General features: G+C 43.6%; 1 protein-coding gene across 1 annotated transcript in view; it reads left to right on the forward strand.

Moving 5' to 3' along the window:
• The window catches only part of LRS1 (Transducin/WD40 repeat-like superfamily protein), a 70,366-nt gene that overhangs the window by 39,009 nt on the left and 13,375 nt on the right, over nt 1-17,982 (forward strand). The window contains exon 16 of the mRNA XM_087402298.1: nt 1,645-1,738. Within this exon, the coding sequence (XP_087258424.1) occupies nt 1,645-1,738 (94 nt within the window). The remainder of the gene's footprint in view (nt 1-1,644; nt 1,739-17,982) is intronic.

The following is a 17,982-nucleotide window of genomic DNA, read 5'->3' on the forward strand; positions in this document are numbered from 1 at the left end:
CATAGCACAATGTCAATATGACCCTCCCAATCATCACTATCATCATTTGTCATCAAAGTACGAAGCAAATCCAGCCCAATGTCATGGAGGACTAAGTAACCGGTGAGGCAGTGGTAGTATAAAGTCAGAAGTAGAGTGCCATCAAACTATCTGTGGGCAGAGGCTCTGTGTTGGACTGGGGATATTGTAACCCCTATTGGTTGTGTCCCAACCCTGAACATGGAGGGGATGTCTCCAAGTATAATTTGCGTGTCCATCCTCTGTCGGTTGTGTCACGTTGCTGGCTCTGTGTGGTTTGGCTGCAAAACTCTGTGATCATGCTTTGAGAAGAGTTTGTCAGAGCCGTCCCGTACCCCCCTTTGTGATCTGAGTAGGTGCTCTCAATGTCTAACTGACTCAAGTATGAAGGCGGCTAGGCATCTCTGCTCTAGGAAGGCAAGGAAGCGGGAGAGCAGTTGTGAAGGGACAATAAAAGTGGCCTGGGCATTTGAAGATGAAATGCTCCTCTGACTCGATCTCCTGTAGCTCACACAAGGTACATAGGCGCCTCTCCCTGGGTACTCCTTCAACTCGTCTAGTCTCAATGCGGAGTCGCTGTGAAGAAACTCGAAAGTGCCCAATAGAGATCCTTAGTGAATGGGGGAGGTGAATCTGAGTATATCCAGGAGGATGAATAAAATCCTTGTAAAAGATTTTTAGGTAGTGATCTCTGTAGATGCCAAGCTTCATCGAGAGCTCACTCGGTTCCAACCAGTCCTGGATGTGTGTAGCTATGGTAGGTCCTCCCGTATTACCTAGTTGATCTTGTGGTAGCTAAGTGGGAGGAACGGTGCGTCAATGCTTGTACTTGAAGGGGCAAGTCTATCAATGTGGAGCCCCAATCTCTCGAACCACTTGCCTGTGTGGGTGTACCAGCATCTGTGGTTACCCTCGGCTACTAGGGCCATAGAGGAGGATAGTGCTAGCCACGGTAGTCCACGGCATCTTGAAGTGCAGTCCCCGTACCCTCTAACATGGTATAGATACGTGATGACCTGGAATCTTGTATCAAGCTGTACTAGAGATGTTCCAAACTCAGCCTGAATGATTTGGTGGGGAATCGATGGCTTACGCCGAATCATCTGTGATAACATGAGAACCTGGAGACGCTCCACCCAAGTTGAATTAGGGTTGTCAAGATCACAACTCTTCCTGGTCTGTCTTGGCCAAGTGCCGTCTATGATGTCATATATTGATTGAAGGCTTGTGTTTTGAAAAAAAACTATTTTTATGTGCTTCAATCCTCTGGAAACATGGAATTGAACAACATCAACCACATCTAAGGCAAATTTGACATCACAATATGCCTAAATCTCAACATATTTTACTCTGCTTGGGGGTGCATACTCTTTTCTTTCTATTGTATGGTTTGAGTTCGCTAATGTTGAATGTTTTAGGTCCCCAGACACATGTCTGTAGTCTAGGGAATGCCTGCTATGGTTTGTTCTTGATAACGAGTTATACCTGATGTGAGAGTGCAGGATTGCTGATATTCTTTGCTTTCGAATTTTGAATCCAAGGTCTCTGAATTTTTCTTTCTTAAAACAGTTAGTCTTAATAAAAATTGTAAAGAACAGTCTAATTTCTTGCCTAATGACATAATAGGTGCAGCTTTTATCTACATCCATTTGAGGGAACCACTGTTCAGGTGCTTACACAAGGCAAATTAAGCGCGCCACGCATATTACGAATCCAAAAGGTATACTTTCTTGGATGACTCTCCTTAACATGGTGCCTCTCTCTCTCTCTCTCTCTCTCACACACACACACACACACACACACACACACACACACACAATTTTTTTTTTGGGTGAAAATTTTGTAGCTTTATATTACAGAAGAACTATCCCAAAAATGGGATGTGGAAAAATACATCACAAGAAGATCTCAGTATAAGACAAATACATATCATGATCTATGTACTTAGTTTGCAAGCAATCATAGAAATATTGCTGTAGAGAGTGCCTAAAGAAAGAAAAAAGTGAAAAGGTTGGATCACCAAAGACTCTATGATTTCGATCCTTCCATAGAGTCCAGATTGCGCAGTAGCGAACCCAAACAAAAAATAGATCAAATTCCTGTCTAGGGATGACACACACACACGTGCGCGCACTTTGAAGGTGCCATGACAAATAAAGATTTAGCATGGAGATGCTGTATAAATAATAAAGCACATAACGTGGTGTATTATAGAGGAGGTTATGCCATATATGTGCCACCCGTGTTCCAGATATGTGCCACCAATTATTACAAGGAGTCCCCAAGTTCCCCAAGTTGAATCAAAAATCCCTTTCAGACTACTACATCTAGCATACCCCTATAACTAGTCATAGTACAAGCTTTTTTGGGCCCTTTTTTGTCCTGAAATAGCAAGAGCTTTTATATCAAAGGAAGTTTACAATAGATTTTGTTGATTATCAACTTGCTGCTAATGATAGTGTGCTCTTTAGATGCCTATCGTTTTTTATGCTCTTCCATTTTGGGTTTGAACCTTGTTCTGAAGGACTATAGCTTTCTTAGTTTGTTAGGTACGTAGGAAGGTGACGCTCCTAGTGGAAGCACCATAGCATGCAACATACCAAACAATACCTAGCTAACCACAATGCTTGGTCTGCATGGGAGAATCAACATCAGGCAAGCAGCCCATAAGGTTGCGTCAAAAAGGTCCCCTCTATTGTTGACATGTTGGGACATACACATTGAAGATGCAAATCTTGAGGGCTCCCAACGCTATTCTATTCACGCTACCCACACACCCACCAACAAGTCTAGACACATCAAAGCTAGAGGCTGGCCAAGCAACATGCAAACTGCCCCACTACCAATGATCGTGTGGGGGGCAAGTGGGCACACTTATAAATGCTTGCCGCCATTGAAAACGACTGCTTCTGTAGAAGGGAGAGTGTGAGAACACACACACACACAAGCAGGATAAGCAACAAGAAGTGTGGGGATAAAAGGTATGTGTGTACCTCCCCTAGCACACAGTCAACCTTTTTATATGAAAGGATAAGGTTACAACACTAAGTACGGTGTACTTAGTGTACTTAACAAATAAAGTACTAAGTGTACTAACTGTACTTGGGTGGCCATAGTGCCTTTACCCCAACAACCTCCCACTTAAAGGCAATATGCCCTCAAGTAAAATAAATGAGGCTCAACCTATACCCATCAACTGTCGGCAATGTGCAAACCGCTCTGCAGGCAAGCCTTTTGTCAACAGATCTGCTGGATTATCATCTGTGTGAATCTTGACAAGCTGAATCAGCTTATCATCTATTACCTCCCTGATGAAGTGATACTTCACATCAATGTGCTTTGTCTTTGCATGAAAGACAGGATTGTGTGCCAACTGAATAGCACTCTGACTGTCACAATGCAACAATGGAATATCACCTGCAATGCCCAAATCTCCCACTAGCCGAGATAACCATAAGGCCTCCTTGCATGCCTCTATGGCTGCAATATATTCAGCTTCCGTGGTAGACAAGGCTATGCACTGCTGCATCCTTGACATCCATGACACTGCACCTCCAGTGAATGTATAAACATAACCGGTAGTAGACTTCCGGTTATCGGGATGACCAGCAAAATCTGAATCCACATAACCATGCACCTTTGCATCTCGCTTGCCAAAGCATATGCACAACTCCTGTGTGCCCTTCAGGTATCTCATGATACCTTTCACTGCATTCCAATGCTTCTTGCCTGGATTTGCCATATACCTGCTAACCACTCCCACTACAAACGCAATATCAGGTCTGGTTGCAACCATGGCATACATGAGACTGCCACAAGCTAAAGCATACGGAATCTTGGCCATTTCAGCCCTATCAGCATCTGAGTGTGGGCTGTCCATTGCACTGAGTTTCACATACGGAGGCAATGGAGAACTAAGGGTCTTCCCCCCCTCCATATGAAACGTGTGCAATACTTTGCCAATATATTCGGTCTGAGACAAATACAACAAACGCTGTCCCCTGTCTCTCCGTATCCGCATTCCCAGTATGTGATTTGCATCACCAAGGTCCTTCATATCAAAGGCCTCATGCAATCTTTTCTTAAGGTCATCAAGCTCCTTACGAGCTTTACCAACAATAAGCATGTCATCCACATATAAAATGAGAATGATTAAGCTGCCATTTGCAGCCCTTTTGGTATATAAGCAGTGATCGTCATCACTTCTCCTGAAGCCTTGGGATTTCATGAAGGTATCAAATTTCTTATACCATTCCCTTGGTGCCTGTTTCAGCCCGTAAAGGCTCTTGTTAAGCTTCCATACAAGTGACTCCTTGCCCTTGACTGCAAATCCTTCTGGCTGCTGCATGTAGATCTCCTCATGAAGATCACCGTGAAGAAAGGCTGTCTTCACATCCATTTGGCATAATTCCAAATTCTCACATGCAACCAAAGCAAGTACAATCCTGAGTGTGGTCATCTTAACCACTGGAGAAAAGATCTCATCAAAATCAACACCATACTCCTGTTTAAAGCCCTTGGCAACTAACCTGGCTTAGCTCCAAGTGTGACTTTCAATCTATACACCCACTTGCATGGTAGTACTTTCATGCCCTTAGGCAACTGCACCAATTCCCAAGTACCATTTTTATGGAGACTGTCCATTTCAGACTTCATGGCTAGTTCCCATAGCCTTTTATCATGCATTTGCACGGCTTCCTTGTAACAGGAAGGTTCTCCACAATCTGTAAGCATAATAAAATCTGCTCTTGGAACAAATCTGTCTGGCGGTTTCATTTGTCTAGTGGACCTTCGGACCCATTGGTCTTGCTGTCCAACTTGCTGCTCACCTAAAACAGGTTGCTGTTCTAGTAGATCAGGCTGCAGAATTATGCCTGGGAGGTCTTCCAAAGGTGGCATGTCCCGTAGTACATCTTCCGCCACTGCGGGCTGTCCATTTGGACCTGCTGCAGCATCATGCATTGGCTGATTACGCTGCTGTTGTGGCTGATTTGCAGCCTGCCTGAACTGTACAGGATGTCCCGAGTCATCAATGTCAACCTCTGAAGCATCAGAAGGCTTATCTGCTGCCTTAAACATACATGACTCATCAAATAAGACATCATTACTGCGTATTAGCTTCTTATTCACAGGATCCCATAGGCGGTGACCCATCTCACCACTGTCACCATATCCAAGAAAAATGCATTTAAGAGACTTAGGTTCAAGCTTGCTGCGATTTTCTCTGCGTATATGCACGTACGTAGTGCAGCCAAAGACCCTCAAGTGCTTATAGGAAGGAGGTTTTCCTGTCCAAAGCTCCTTTGGCACTCTGCCATCTAGTCTTTTATTTGGTGACCTATTGATGGGGTGTATCGCTGTTTTTACAGCTTCAGCCCAAAATCCATGAGGTAAAGCAGCATGTGACATCATAGAGCGAGACTTTTCCTGTATGGTTCTATTCATATGCTCTGCAGTGCCATTTTGCGCTGGACTGTAGGGAGCAGTGAGTTCTCTTTTAATACCTCTAGCATCACAAAATGCATTGAATGCATTAGACATATACTCCCCACCGTTATCTGACCGCAAAGCCTTCAGTGTTCTGCTTGTTTGGTTCTCAACCATAGCAAGCCATTTCTGGAACACTGGAAAGACATCACTCTTCAATCGAAGAGGATACAACCACACCTTCCTTGTGGAATCATCTATAAATGTGACAAAGTACCGTGCACCTCCAAGTGAAGGACTAGGCATCTCACACACATCTGTATGCACAAGCTCAAGTTGAGCATCTTTATGTCCTAATCTCCTTTTATGAGGACACTGTAACTGTCTACCATATATGCAGTGCTCACAAAACTTTAAATCAGAAAATTTAAGAGACGGTAAGTAGCCAAGGCGAGCCAATTGCTCCATTCCACTTATGCTCATATGTCCCATCCGGCTATGCCACATAGAAATATTCGGCAGCTCGGTGGCATGAATATCAGCATGATTACATACTTTAGCATGAAGAGTATACATTGTGTCTACCTTAGAGCCTCTGGCAACAACCAGGGCACCTTTGGTGACCTTCCAGAAACCATGACCAAAGCTGGTCACAAAACCTTCATCATCCAACATGCCAGTAGAAATCAGATTTTTCTTGACTTCGGGTACATGCCTGACATTGTGAAGCATAAGCTGAGTACCATCAGCAAATACAAGCCTGACATCTCCAATACCAACAATACTGCATGCATGATTATCCCCTAGAAAAACGACTCCATTACTGCCTGCTGCATATCTTACAAACAATTCTTTGTAAGGTGTAACATGGAATGAGGCACCTGAGTCAATGATCCAAGAGTGCATGTCTGCAAAATCTCCTGCATGGAGAGAATGAGCATCCAAAGTAGAGAGAAATAGAACCTCTCCCTCACTGTCATAACCGTGTGTAGAATGAAGCTCTTCAATCTTCACAATTGCTTACTGGTACAATTGCTTTTGCATTTGACGCATCAGTGTTTTTGGCTTTGTCTCTCTTATCATTTTTCAGTTTAAAGCACTGCTTTTTAGTATGTCCCTTTTTGCCACAGTAGTAGCACTCAACATCTTTGTTGGAGCGGGACTTGCTCCTACCTTTTCCCCTTTCCTGAGATTTGCCTCTTTGCTGACTTCTCCCCCTTGCATTTAAGGCATTGTTAGGCTTTACTGCATCTTGAGCTTTCAGCTTCTGCTCTTCTTGCAAAATCAGCCTGTGATATCTGAAAAACTTATTAAAGTGTTTGCATTTGTTACAGCTGTGGTGAATGTATCCCAACTTTCAGGAAGAGAAATCAAGAGTGCCATACCCTTGGTTTCCTCATCCACCACATATTTTTGATTTGCAAGTTGGGTGACAATTGAATTAAACTCATTGAGATGTGCATCCATGGAGGTCCCTTCCTTCATCTTCAGATTGAAGAACTTGCGCAGCCAATATATCTTTGTAGCTACACTCTGCTGCTCATATGTGTCCTGTAGCTTTTTCCACACACCCCAGGCTGTTTTCTCACCATCCACATTCCAAACAACACTCTCATGGAGTGACAATTCAATTATGGACTTTGCTGACAGATCAGCTAGTGCCCAAGCATCATCAGATGTGCCAGTGGGCTTCACACCTTTGTGTATAATAGGAGCATGAAACTGCCTGAGAATTAGAACATTCAGGACCATCTTTTTCCACATTGGGTAGTTAGCAGCACCCTGTAACTTTTTAATATTGAGAAGAGAAGATTCCGAGGATGAAGCCATTACAATCAGCAAGAAATATATAACCCACACTTGGGTGCCTGACTCCCTGCAAACTAAGTGCACAGATGCACTTGTAGTTGTGCTCAAAAGTTAATTCCTGCAATTTTCTCCCACTTAACAGTAAATACTGTTTGTTTCCTGCCAGCTGCTGATCCAGAAAAATAATACTTAATGCATTAATTGAGGCTCTGTAGTACAGTACAGCAGTACCTTGATTTGACACAATGTATGTCCCTGCTGTAACAGTGAAAACAGCACTGTTTTATGCACTTTTAAACTTCAGTAAAGTGACTGTTTACAGTCCAAAAAATTGACTCCGGACAGTACCAGACTGTACTTTCTAGTACAACAACAGAAATTGACTGTATAACTGTCCAAAAACTGTCAGAATTAGACTCTCTCTTGTATCTATAACTGTGTTACACAGTTTAGAACTTGAATGAGTCAAAAGCCCCTTGACTAGAAGCCAATTTTGAGGATTTTAGTGCATACACAGCTTTCCCAAAGCTCCACTGATCACATAAAGCATCCAGGTGTTTCCCCCAACACTGATATGCATCACAATGTCAAAAGCCCCAATTCATATGCATCTGCCATAGTCCCGTAAGTCATAAAAATGCATCAAATCCTTGCACAAATCAACTCCAATCAGGAGGATATACGCAAATAAGTGCGTGTAGAAGCCAATGCTTGGCTGTGGCTGCAAAAGCCCTTTGATTCCATAGTTCAGAAATGAGAATTTCTCTCACATTGGAGGTGTAGATCTGCAGATCTACCTCACTGACAACAGAAGGAACCAAAAAAAAAAAAATAGGTGAAGCGGGCTTCTGTACGATCGTGAACCAAAACAACCTGTCCCCGAGCTCTCCGGCGATGGAGATGGTGATGACCTGAACCTGTGGCCACGTATGGCTCTAACGGCGAGTTTGCTGGGAGCCTTGACCCGGGCTGGCGCCAATGGCGTCGCTGGCTGGCTGTTGGCCGCTGGCCGTCGGTGGCTGCTGGTGGCACCGATGGCGCCGCTGGCTGGTGGTGGCCTGTTGGCCACTGGCGCCGGTGGCTGGTGGCCCTTGGCCCTGGCTGGCGCCGCGTGGCCAGTGGCCCTTGGCCCTGGCTGGCGCACGGCCTCAAAGAGCTGCTAGCGTAGCGCTAGCAGCTGAAGGCGTCGATGGCGCTGTCTGACGGGGTTGATAGGAGAGCAGGAGCAGAGTTCACGCACGACATCGTTGATATCATTAAATGGGCACCTTCCATCGTTGCGAAGTCTGCTTGCGTCACTGGGGAGCCGCAACAGCCAGGGTACGTGAGAAAAACACAGCGATCACATACCAGCAGAGTCTGATGAAACGACTGTTGGAGATGGATCGACGAAGTTGGTAGGGGGGGGGGGCACGGGACAGCCCAAGCTGATCCTCCTCCTCCACCACTTTGAGTGGGCTTGTGAGGATTGGATGCAAGGCTCTGATACCAGTTGTGGAAGGGAGAGTGTGAGAACACACACACACACACAAGCAGGATAAGCAACAAGAAGTGTGGGGATAAAATGTATGTGTGTACCTCCCCTAGCACACAGTCAACCTTTTTATATGAAAGGATAAGGTTACAACACTAAGTACGGTGTACTTAGTGTACTTAACAAATAAAGTACTAAGTGTACTAACTGTACTTGGGTGGCCATAGTGCCTTTACCCCAACAGCTTCTAATGCATAATTGGATCCATCGAGTTGTCAACCAAGGCCAGCTAAAATGCATGATGAAGAATCAGCCTCTAGCGCTACTTCTCGCATAGTCATGCAATTCATCCACATTCCAGCTCACTAATATGAGGCACTATGGGAATCATTTGGAAGATTTTGCTCTAAAAGACTTTGCAAGGGCTTAGAGGGCAAGTACTCCAAGTCAATGCAGTGGCATGCTAGAGGCATCACTACCACCTTGGAGATCGAAGCCATCAATGCCAGCAAAGAGGTTTCCACCTTGTACTATTTGGTCTGAAGGGCTAGTATGATCAAAAATTGAGTCCAGGCGCTTCGAAACTAGAAGCATGCCAATCGTAAGTTTATCAAGAGCGAAAGTGACTTGTACCCAATTTCGCTTTCATATTTGTCCCGAAGAGCATGGCTTGTCTTGCGGGCCAATGACTTGACCATGTTTGTCACCTTGGTATCAAGAGCAATGAGGTACATTGCTTTGCTCCAAAAGCCTCAAAATTCAAATGGCAAAATGGATGAAACAAGCTACCCAAAGCCCCCATTGTACCTCCTTAGCAAGATCGGTGTAATCTCCAAAGGGTGGGCTAATTCTTTGGAATCTCCAACGCCTGAATCGATTGGGAGCACTTTACTTGAGTAGGCTTGGACTCCACTCAGGCTTGGACTCCACTCTATGTAGAGGAGTCAAGGACATAGAAGTTGTCTATGGGTGGAAAACTGGGGCCCTCCTTTGTGGTGGATCATGCATATGAGAACACTTGGGTAGGGTATGAGCAATGTGTCCCCAGACATCCTCGAGCCAGGATGGGGTGACACAGAGGACCTGAGGGGGTAGGTTGGGGATGTGACATGTTAGACAAGGAGTGCCATGAGGGAGGAATGTTTCTAGGGAGGTTTCCCAGGGACGGTGGTGCTAGCTAGGCTTTTTACTTGAAGTATTAATGCCTCTCTCGTGAGAGCGAGGGGAGGGGGCTGTGCTATTGTTGCACCAGCAAGATCAATTGGTCTCCATCTTAGCCTCAATATTTGGATACGTGCTCAGGTGGCCAATATAAGGAGGCCCTCCTATGTAGCAAGGATTGATGACAAGGTGGAGCTCTTGGATGACTCTTTTGCTCTCTGCTCTTGGCTTGGTAGCACTGTGGAGTCATATCAGTGGAGGTCTTAGCCTGTTGTCATCTTAGCCCATCCTTAGTACATTCTTTGCTGCCTATCTATTCTTTATTCTTCTCGGAAGGTGGATCCAAACGTTGCATGATGGGGAATTTTTGAGGTTGGCACTATAGGTGTGTCATGCTGTGTGGGGACTCTAGTTACTGGTAGGCATAGTCTACAAAATCAAAACAATAGCCAACCATTACACCCATTAATGGTTAGCCAATGCATGCATTCTAGTTCTTCGACTAATACTAGTCCCTTGTGGGCATCTTTACGGTGCTCACTAACCAATTTAAAACAAAGGAAAGTAAGTTCTTGCTCTAGTTAACAAAAGTTAACTTTCATTTACTAGAGTCAATAATAAAAAGATTTCTCTTCATATCTTGGAAGAAGCACAATTTTAGGACATATGCTAGAATTATTATTATAATTCAGCAGTGACCAAAGTGATGTAATAAGTAGGTTAGGGGCACTTTTCCCTCATTTAGAGGTTTTTCCCCCTAACCACAGTTAGTTCACTAACTACGGTTAGAGAAGGATAAGGTTTTGTCACTTAGACAAAACCCATCCCACTTCTTGTATTAGTCACTTCCTCTATTGCAAGCACTACGTTCAGCTCTCTTGCTTCTTGCTCTCTCACTCTCTCTTTTTGTATCATTTGGTATCAGAGCAGGGGTTCTGCTCTTTTGCTTCCTAGCCCGCAAGCTTCCTAGTCCTAACTTCCTGCCTAGCTCCCTGCTCAACAACCCCTTACAACCGTACAACCCATGCTTCAATTCACAAAGCTCATGCTCCTGCTGTTCGTACTGTACCTGCGTCGTACTACTTGTTCCATACAGATCTGTGCCGATTGTCCGTACAGCTCGTCGTCCGTATAGTTTTCCATCCGTACAACGTACGTACTGCAGGTGTCATTTCTTCTGTACTCATCGGTACACTGCTCCTGCATTGCTGTTTGTACAAGTCGTACAAAGTAATTCGCACATCTGTCGTACACTCGTCTGTACATCTGATGTCCATACCGTCGTACCTTTCGTACAGTCGGCGTACAGATTCAGTACACTCGGTACACACCGGTCGTATGTCCGTACACGTGTCGTCCGTACTCTATACAATTGGTCGTCCGTACAACGAGGCAGTACTCAATCTGTATCTTGTATGGAATTCGTACTAACAGTTCCGTAGTGTCAGTTCCATACAAGTTCAAAGCGTCCGTACACTCTTGTTGCAAGGCCTTCTGTGCAAGTTTTATTCTTGCAGGTACTCTAGCAGTTGGTTTTTTGGCAGGAATTGTTTGCAGATAGCCATTGTTTGGCTTAGATCTTGCAGAGAATTTGGGGCATGCTGTATTTGTGGGCAAACATTGCATTTGGGTTGGAGGTTGTCCAAAATTTGGGGCTTTTGCTATCACACTGCAATTTTGCTGTGAAATTTGGGGCTTTTGCAGGACGCAATTTGTGCAACATTAGGGGCTTTTAGACCATTTGCCCTCTTTTGTATGCAATTTCCCACAAAAAATTTGGGGCTTTTGCATTTGGGTTGCAATTTTGCAGGTAAAGAGCATTTTGGAAGTCTGCAAACAGTTTTGGACTCAGTACAAGTCAAATTGCAGACTTTTGCCACCTTTTCCAGATTCTATTTGCAGATTTTAAGGCATTGAGCAGAGCATTGTGGTGCATTTTGAGCCTTTGACAGGCTGTGATAGTATTTGTCATTGTGGGCATATTTTTCTTTGTAGATTTTATTTGTCCATCTTACATCCCAGGAAGGGACTTTACTTGTTCAGTTCGCTGTATTTCTGAGTTTATCTGGCAAAAATGGCACAGAACAAGTCAAATGAGGTGTTCGGGATTCTCACACAGAAGAATAAGTTGGATGGCACCAACTACTCCTTATGGAGTTTCATGGTTCGAAATATCTTAGTTGGCAGAAATCTTTGGGATTATGTCAATGGAGATGAAGAAAGACTAGATACAACGCCTATACCTGTCACTCCTACAGCTGGAGGCAGGGGTAGAGGTACAAATACAGCACAGGTAATCGGAGCAGCCGCTCCATGAGCTCCCATAGCAGAGCAAAAAAGATGGGACTCTAGAGATGCACAAGCTCTTTCAGTAATTTCTCTTTCTGTCAAGAGGTTCATTATACCTCATATTCGGTAATGCAAGACATCTATGGCAGCTTGGGTAATACTAGAGAGTATGTTTGCAGCAAGGAACGATGCCAGGGTTTCCTTTCTGAAGCGAGAACTTTCTTATACACATAAGGAGGAGGGAGATTCCTGAATTCTCACCTCACGAAGCTTCAGGATCTCAAGCAACAATTGTTTAACATTGATGAAGTCATTCCGGATTCAGAGATGATCTCCACAACTCTGAACTCTCTTCCTGAGTCCTATCTCGGTTTCCACACCTCGCTGAATTTGTCATTGAGGGGGGGCAGCAATCCTCTCTCCTTTCACGAGTTGGTAGGACTTCTGTTGCAGCAGGAACAAACACGCAAAAATATGGCAACCCGGGCTGGCAAGCATGCTATGCTCTCTAAGTTCAAGCCCAAGGGTAAAGGGCAGCATAAGCCACATGCCCATCAACCCACACATCAGCATAAAGCTGATTCTGGACAGCCTTCTTATAAGGCACAGGGTGATACAAACAAGTAGCAAAAATCAGCTCGATTTATATGAAAAAAGATCCCATCTTGCATTATCAGTTAGCACTCCCAGTGCTGCAATGCACAATGTGGAGTTATGGCATGCCAGGTATGGGCACATGAGCTATGGCAGCTTAATGACACTTTAGAGGCATGATATGGTTGATGCATTACCTCCTTTGGAGTTGCCTCCTCCTCATGCATGTAAAGGTTGCATTCTTGGCAAAATGCATAGGCTTCCCTTCAAGAAGGATGGTGCAGTGAAAGCTACAAGAAAATTGCAGCTTATTCACAGTGATGTCTGCGGTCCGATGAGGACACCTGCTTTTGGGGGTTATCTCTATTTTGTTACATTCATAGATGACTTTACCAACTACACTTGGGTCTATGGTCTCAAGGCAAAATCAGAAGTGTTTATGCATTTTAAACACTTTGTGGCTATGGTTGAAAATGAGACAGGACTGAAGGTGCAGACACTTCGCACAGATCGAGGGGAGGAATACATGTCTCATGAATTTGAGACATTTCTGAAAGAAAAGGCATTATGCATCAGCTTACAGTGAGGTTTACACCTCAACAGAATGGCAAAGCTGAGCGGAAGAATTGCACCCCCATGGAAATGGATAGATGCATGCTCACAAGTAAGAAGTTGCCTCACAGGTTTTGGCTGGAAGGCCTCATGTGTGCAAACCATATTTTAACTCGGGCTCCTACAAAGGCTTTGAAGACAATCACTCCCTATGAGACCACTTCAGAGTTTTTGGTTGTGTTGCATATGCCCACGTGCCTGTGGAGTTCAGACACAAGTTGTTAGATAAGGCACTCAAATGCATTTTTGTGGGATATAGTTCACAAAGCAAAGGCTATCGTCTCTACAATCCTGCTACATGTAAGATTTTTGTCAGTAGAGATGTCATATTCTCTGAAAATTCTGCAGATACAAATGCTGAATTTCAGATTCCGGACTTCAGATGATGTGTTTGAGGGGGTACAACCTCAGGGTGTGGATGAAGTTGTCAGGCAAGAAATTCAAGAGATACATGCAGCCAAAACGTTGCTTCAAACTCCCAGGGAGAGTAGGCTTGAAGGTCCATTGCCTGGCAGAACTCGTAGTGCAGTAAGGTACATGGAGGGAGCTCATTCAGTTGAAGCAGCTTATGCAGGCACTCTTCTTGATGAGGAGGTGCCTGAGACATTTGAAGAAGCAAAAGATAATGTGCGTTGGATGAATGCCATGTACGATGAGTTGCAGTCCATTCATAAAAATCAGGACGTTGTGGATTTGCCACCAGGTAAGAATGCCATAGGTACACGGTGGGTTTTCAAAGTCAAAAGAAAGCCAGATGGGTCCATTGATCGGTACAAGGCAAGGCTGGTTGCAAAAGGATATGCTCAGAAAAAGAACATAGATTATGAGGAGACTTTTGCTCATCCAAGATGACAACCATCAAGTCAGTTATAATCATGGTTGTAAATTTTGAATGGAATGTTCATCAGTTGGACATTAAAACAGCTTTCCTTAATGGAGACTTGTTTGGAAGAGGTTCATGTCAAACAACCTCCGGGCTTTCAAATTTTAGGAAATGCACTTCAGGTATGCAAGCTGAATAAAGCTTTGTATGGGCTGAAACAAGCCCCACGTGCATGGTATGCCAAAATTGATGCCTTTCTAACCAGCAAGGGGCTGCATAATAGTCCAATTGAGAGCACCCTCTACATCAAGAAGGATGAGGGGGATATTCTGGTCATGATTCTTTATGTAGATGACATGTTGCTCATTGGATCAAATGAGAAAGTTATTGCAGATTTCAAGGCCCAATTGAAAGCTACATTTGATATGTCAGACTTGGGCTTGTTAGATTTCTTTTTGGGGATTTAGTTTATTCAAGAGAAACATGGCATTGTTATGTCTCAGTTCAAGTATGTTCAAAAGCTATTGGATAGATTCAACATGCATGATTGCAAGCCTATGTCCACTCCGATGGAGCCGGGGCTGAAGCTTACAATGCATGATTCGGGTGAATCAATTGATGTCACACTCTATAGTCAGGTTGTTGGATGCCTCATTTATCTTTGCAATACACGACCTAATATTCAGTTTTCAGTTTCTCAGGTGAGCAGGTATATGCATAGCCCAAAGATTATGCATTGGCAAGCTGTAAAATGCATCTTCCGTTACTTGCAAGCTACAAAGTCTTTTGGCTTGATGTTTCCCAGGGGGGGTGACTTGCAGATGCATGCTTACACTGACTACTTGGGCTGGGCTGGAGACTATGATACTAGGCAGTCCACTAGTGGGAATTGTTTCTTTCTAGGACATGCTTGCATTTCTTGGTTGAGCAAGAAACAGTCTACAGTGGCTACCTCCTCATCTGAAGCTGAGTACAGGGCAGCTTTCACAGCGACAGTTGAATGTGTTTGGCTGCGTCGTTTATTTGCTGATCTTCATCTTTCATTGGAGGGTCCTTCTCCAATTCTCACTGATAGTCAGAGTGCTATAGCAGTGGCAAAGAATCCTGTGTTTCATGCTCGCACGAAGCACATTGAGGTTCACTATCACTATGTCAGAGAGAAGTTGCATGCAGGAGAGATTAGTATGATCTATGTGTCAACACATGACAATGTTGCAGACATCTTCACCAAAGCACTTCCACGCGAAAAGTTTGAGGCATTTCGCAGTGCCCTGAACTTATCTCCTTTTGGTGATTGATCATTTCCTTGTACATGACATTGGCACTGGAGGGGGGTTGCTAGAATTATTATTATAATTCAGCAGTGACCAATGTAATAACTACGGTTAGTGAAGGATAAGGTTTTGTCACTTAGACAAAACCTATCCCACTTCTTGTATTAGTCACTTCTTCTATTGCAAGCACTACGTTTAGCTCTCTTGCTTCGTGCTCTCTCACTCTCTCTTTTTGTATCAACATAATCCTTGGCTTTTAATCAGTTGTCCTCAACTGAAAAGGTTCTTGTTGACACTCTGAGAAAATCTTCTCATCCACCCATTCGGTGTCTAGTGCCTAGTAGTTCTTGAACTCGACAAGGTACCTGCTGGTAACCTTGCCTTTGGGCCCTTTCTTCTCTGTGTGATACACAGTCTGTTCTGGTTGGAGGATCCCCTCCATTTCTTCCACCTTAGGTGGCCTTTCTGGAACTGGTTCGGTGGGCTCAGGTCCCTGATATCGAGTATACTTCCGACCATTGGCCTTCGTTGGTCTTGTGGCTTTTTGCTTGTGTCTTAAGTTCTGGCTTTTTTTTCTTGTCTTAAGCTCTGACTTTTCTTGCCCTTTAAAACCTGTGAGTCTCTCAGACCACTGGGCAGTCATAAGGCCCCCCTTTTTCCGTGTACATAATGTTGATTCTGGTCCTAATCATCCTCCAATACTAGGGAGGATAATTTTTTTGACTTAGACAATACCACATGGGTCCTTTGTGGCTTACAACCATACCCAAAAATCCACTCTTTTCTGAGCCTTGGGATACTGAAGCATAAAAGCTCATGATATTTCCCCATGGCTTCTTTAGCTGCAACTGTCTTCAAATCCAAACAAAAGGGAGCCATAAAATCACAGAAACACTTGGATCACTTGTATGAATACTTGAGCATATCATGCTTTATAGACTAATTCATGACGAATGTGTCCCTGAAACAATTTCAAGAAACATTCATTCTTCTCCTTGCATTACTTTACAGAGATACTTTACATTGGATGTTGTTAACATGGCCGATGATGCAAGCCTTCTTCAGAACCTTGCAAAAGTTACTGTCTTTCCACTCTCAATCTTGAAAAGAAGCTCACTTTCTATGATAGATCTCTCTCTTAGTCAATCTTGGATATGGAACGCATGCAATAAACCTTGTTGCTATTTCTCATCTAGTTGGGAAGCTTGCAATAGAACTTAGAACTAGACACTTTTTATTTGAGGCTCTACCCCACACTTTCATGCTTTCTGAAAAGGATATAACACTCATGGATAATATTGAGAAAGTTTGATATCCACTTTAAATTATACAAACTGATTGCTTTGGAATCAGCTGTGAGACCAATCTTTGGGACCGCGGATCATTCGCATTGTGTATTCCCCAATATCCATGCGGCATATCCGTACTCCTTTGGAATGGAAAAACTGTGAATCCATAATCTTGACCAGATAAGAGAAACTGGTTCCAAAATAGAAACAATATGACTGGGAATACATTATCCTCCAGAACTGAGATAATATAACTTTGATTAATTAGCTGTGTGAAAACTAATTTCAAAGCTCAGTGAACACACCCTTTTACTGGGGTCTGGCCTTGAAGTTCCCTCAAACTTTCTCAGCAAATTGCCAAATGAACTCTTCAAGCCATGTTTAGACTGTAAATATTCTTTGTCCCTGAGACAATAAGGAAAATAACACACTATTTTCCTTGTATTAAGATACAAGGATTAGGATAAAAAAGAGACTAATCTAAATGAATACATGTACTTAGCCTTTTGATATTGGCAAATTGCTTCTTGAAGTCTTTCAATTGCGCCTTTTGTGACTGGTTCTTGAAAAATAATTTGTCTGTACACATCCCCAAAGCATTGAAGGATCTCCATATAATTGAGCCCTTCCATACCTGTGTTCTTTTGAGCTACAATTTTTCACGGATAGATCATACTCTTCATTCTTAGATGAAGCCTTTACGACTGCTTTTAAGGGTTTTGGACCCCTTCCCAATTCATGGGAAACCTTGTGTGCCAAACTCAATAATGGTGAACCGTGTCTTCGTACTCGGTGACTTCTCGTCGAGATCGTCATCTGGGATTTCAGTTCTCTTCTCGGGGAGTCTTCTAGTGGTTGAACTTCCAAGCTCTGTAGAAGCAACCATCTTTGGGCCAAAGAATCTCGGTACAGTTCTTCTGACAGAAAATTCATGGACAGGATTGCTGGATCAGGCTGTCCTGTTTGCTGCCTGTAACTCTCAAAAGATTCAGCTAATTTTGTGCCAATCTTTACTTTGGCACACAGGAAACTGTAAGCTGCGGTCTACTCTTCCAAAACCATCGCTATTGTAAGCCAAATTTGAATGAGACTTCGGGCAAGATGGAAGAAAATTCTTGCCCTCAAATCCAAGAAATTCGCTAGTCAATTTATCTGCCAAGAGTTTGGAACTGAATTCACTGCTTCTTTGCTTGTTCGTCCAGGGCACCTTTT

This window comes from Dipteris shenzhenensis, chromosome 31, assembly GCF_047967505.1.
Source record: "Dipteris shenzhenensis isolate YYH24624 ecotype China chromosome 31, Dip_SZ_1.0, whole genome shotgun sequence".
NCBI lineage: Eukaryota > Viridiplantae > Streptophyta > Polypodiopsida > Gleicheniales > Dipteridaceae > Dipteris > Dipteris shenzhenensis.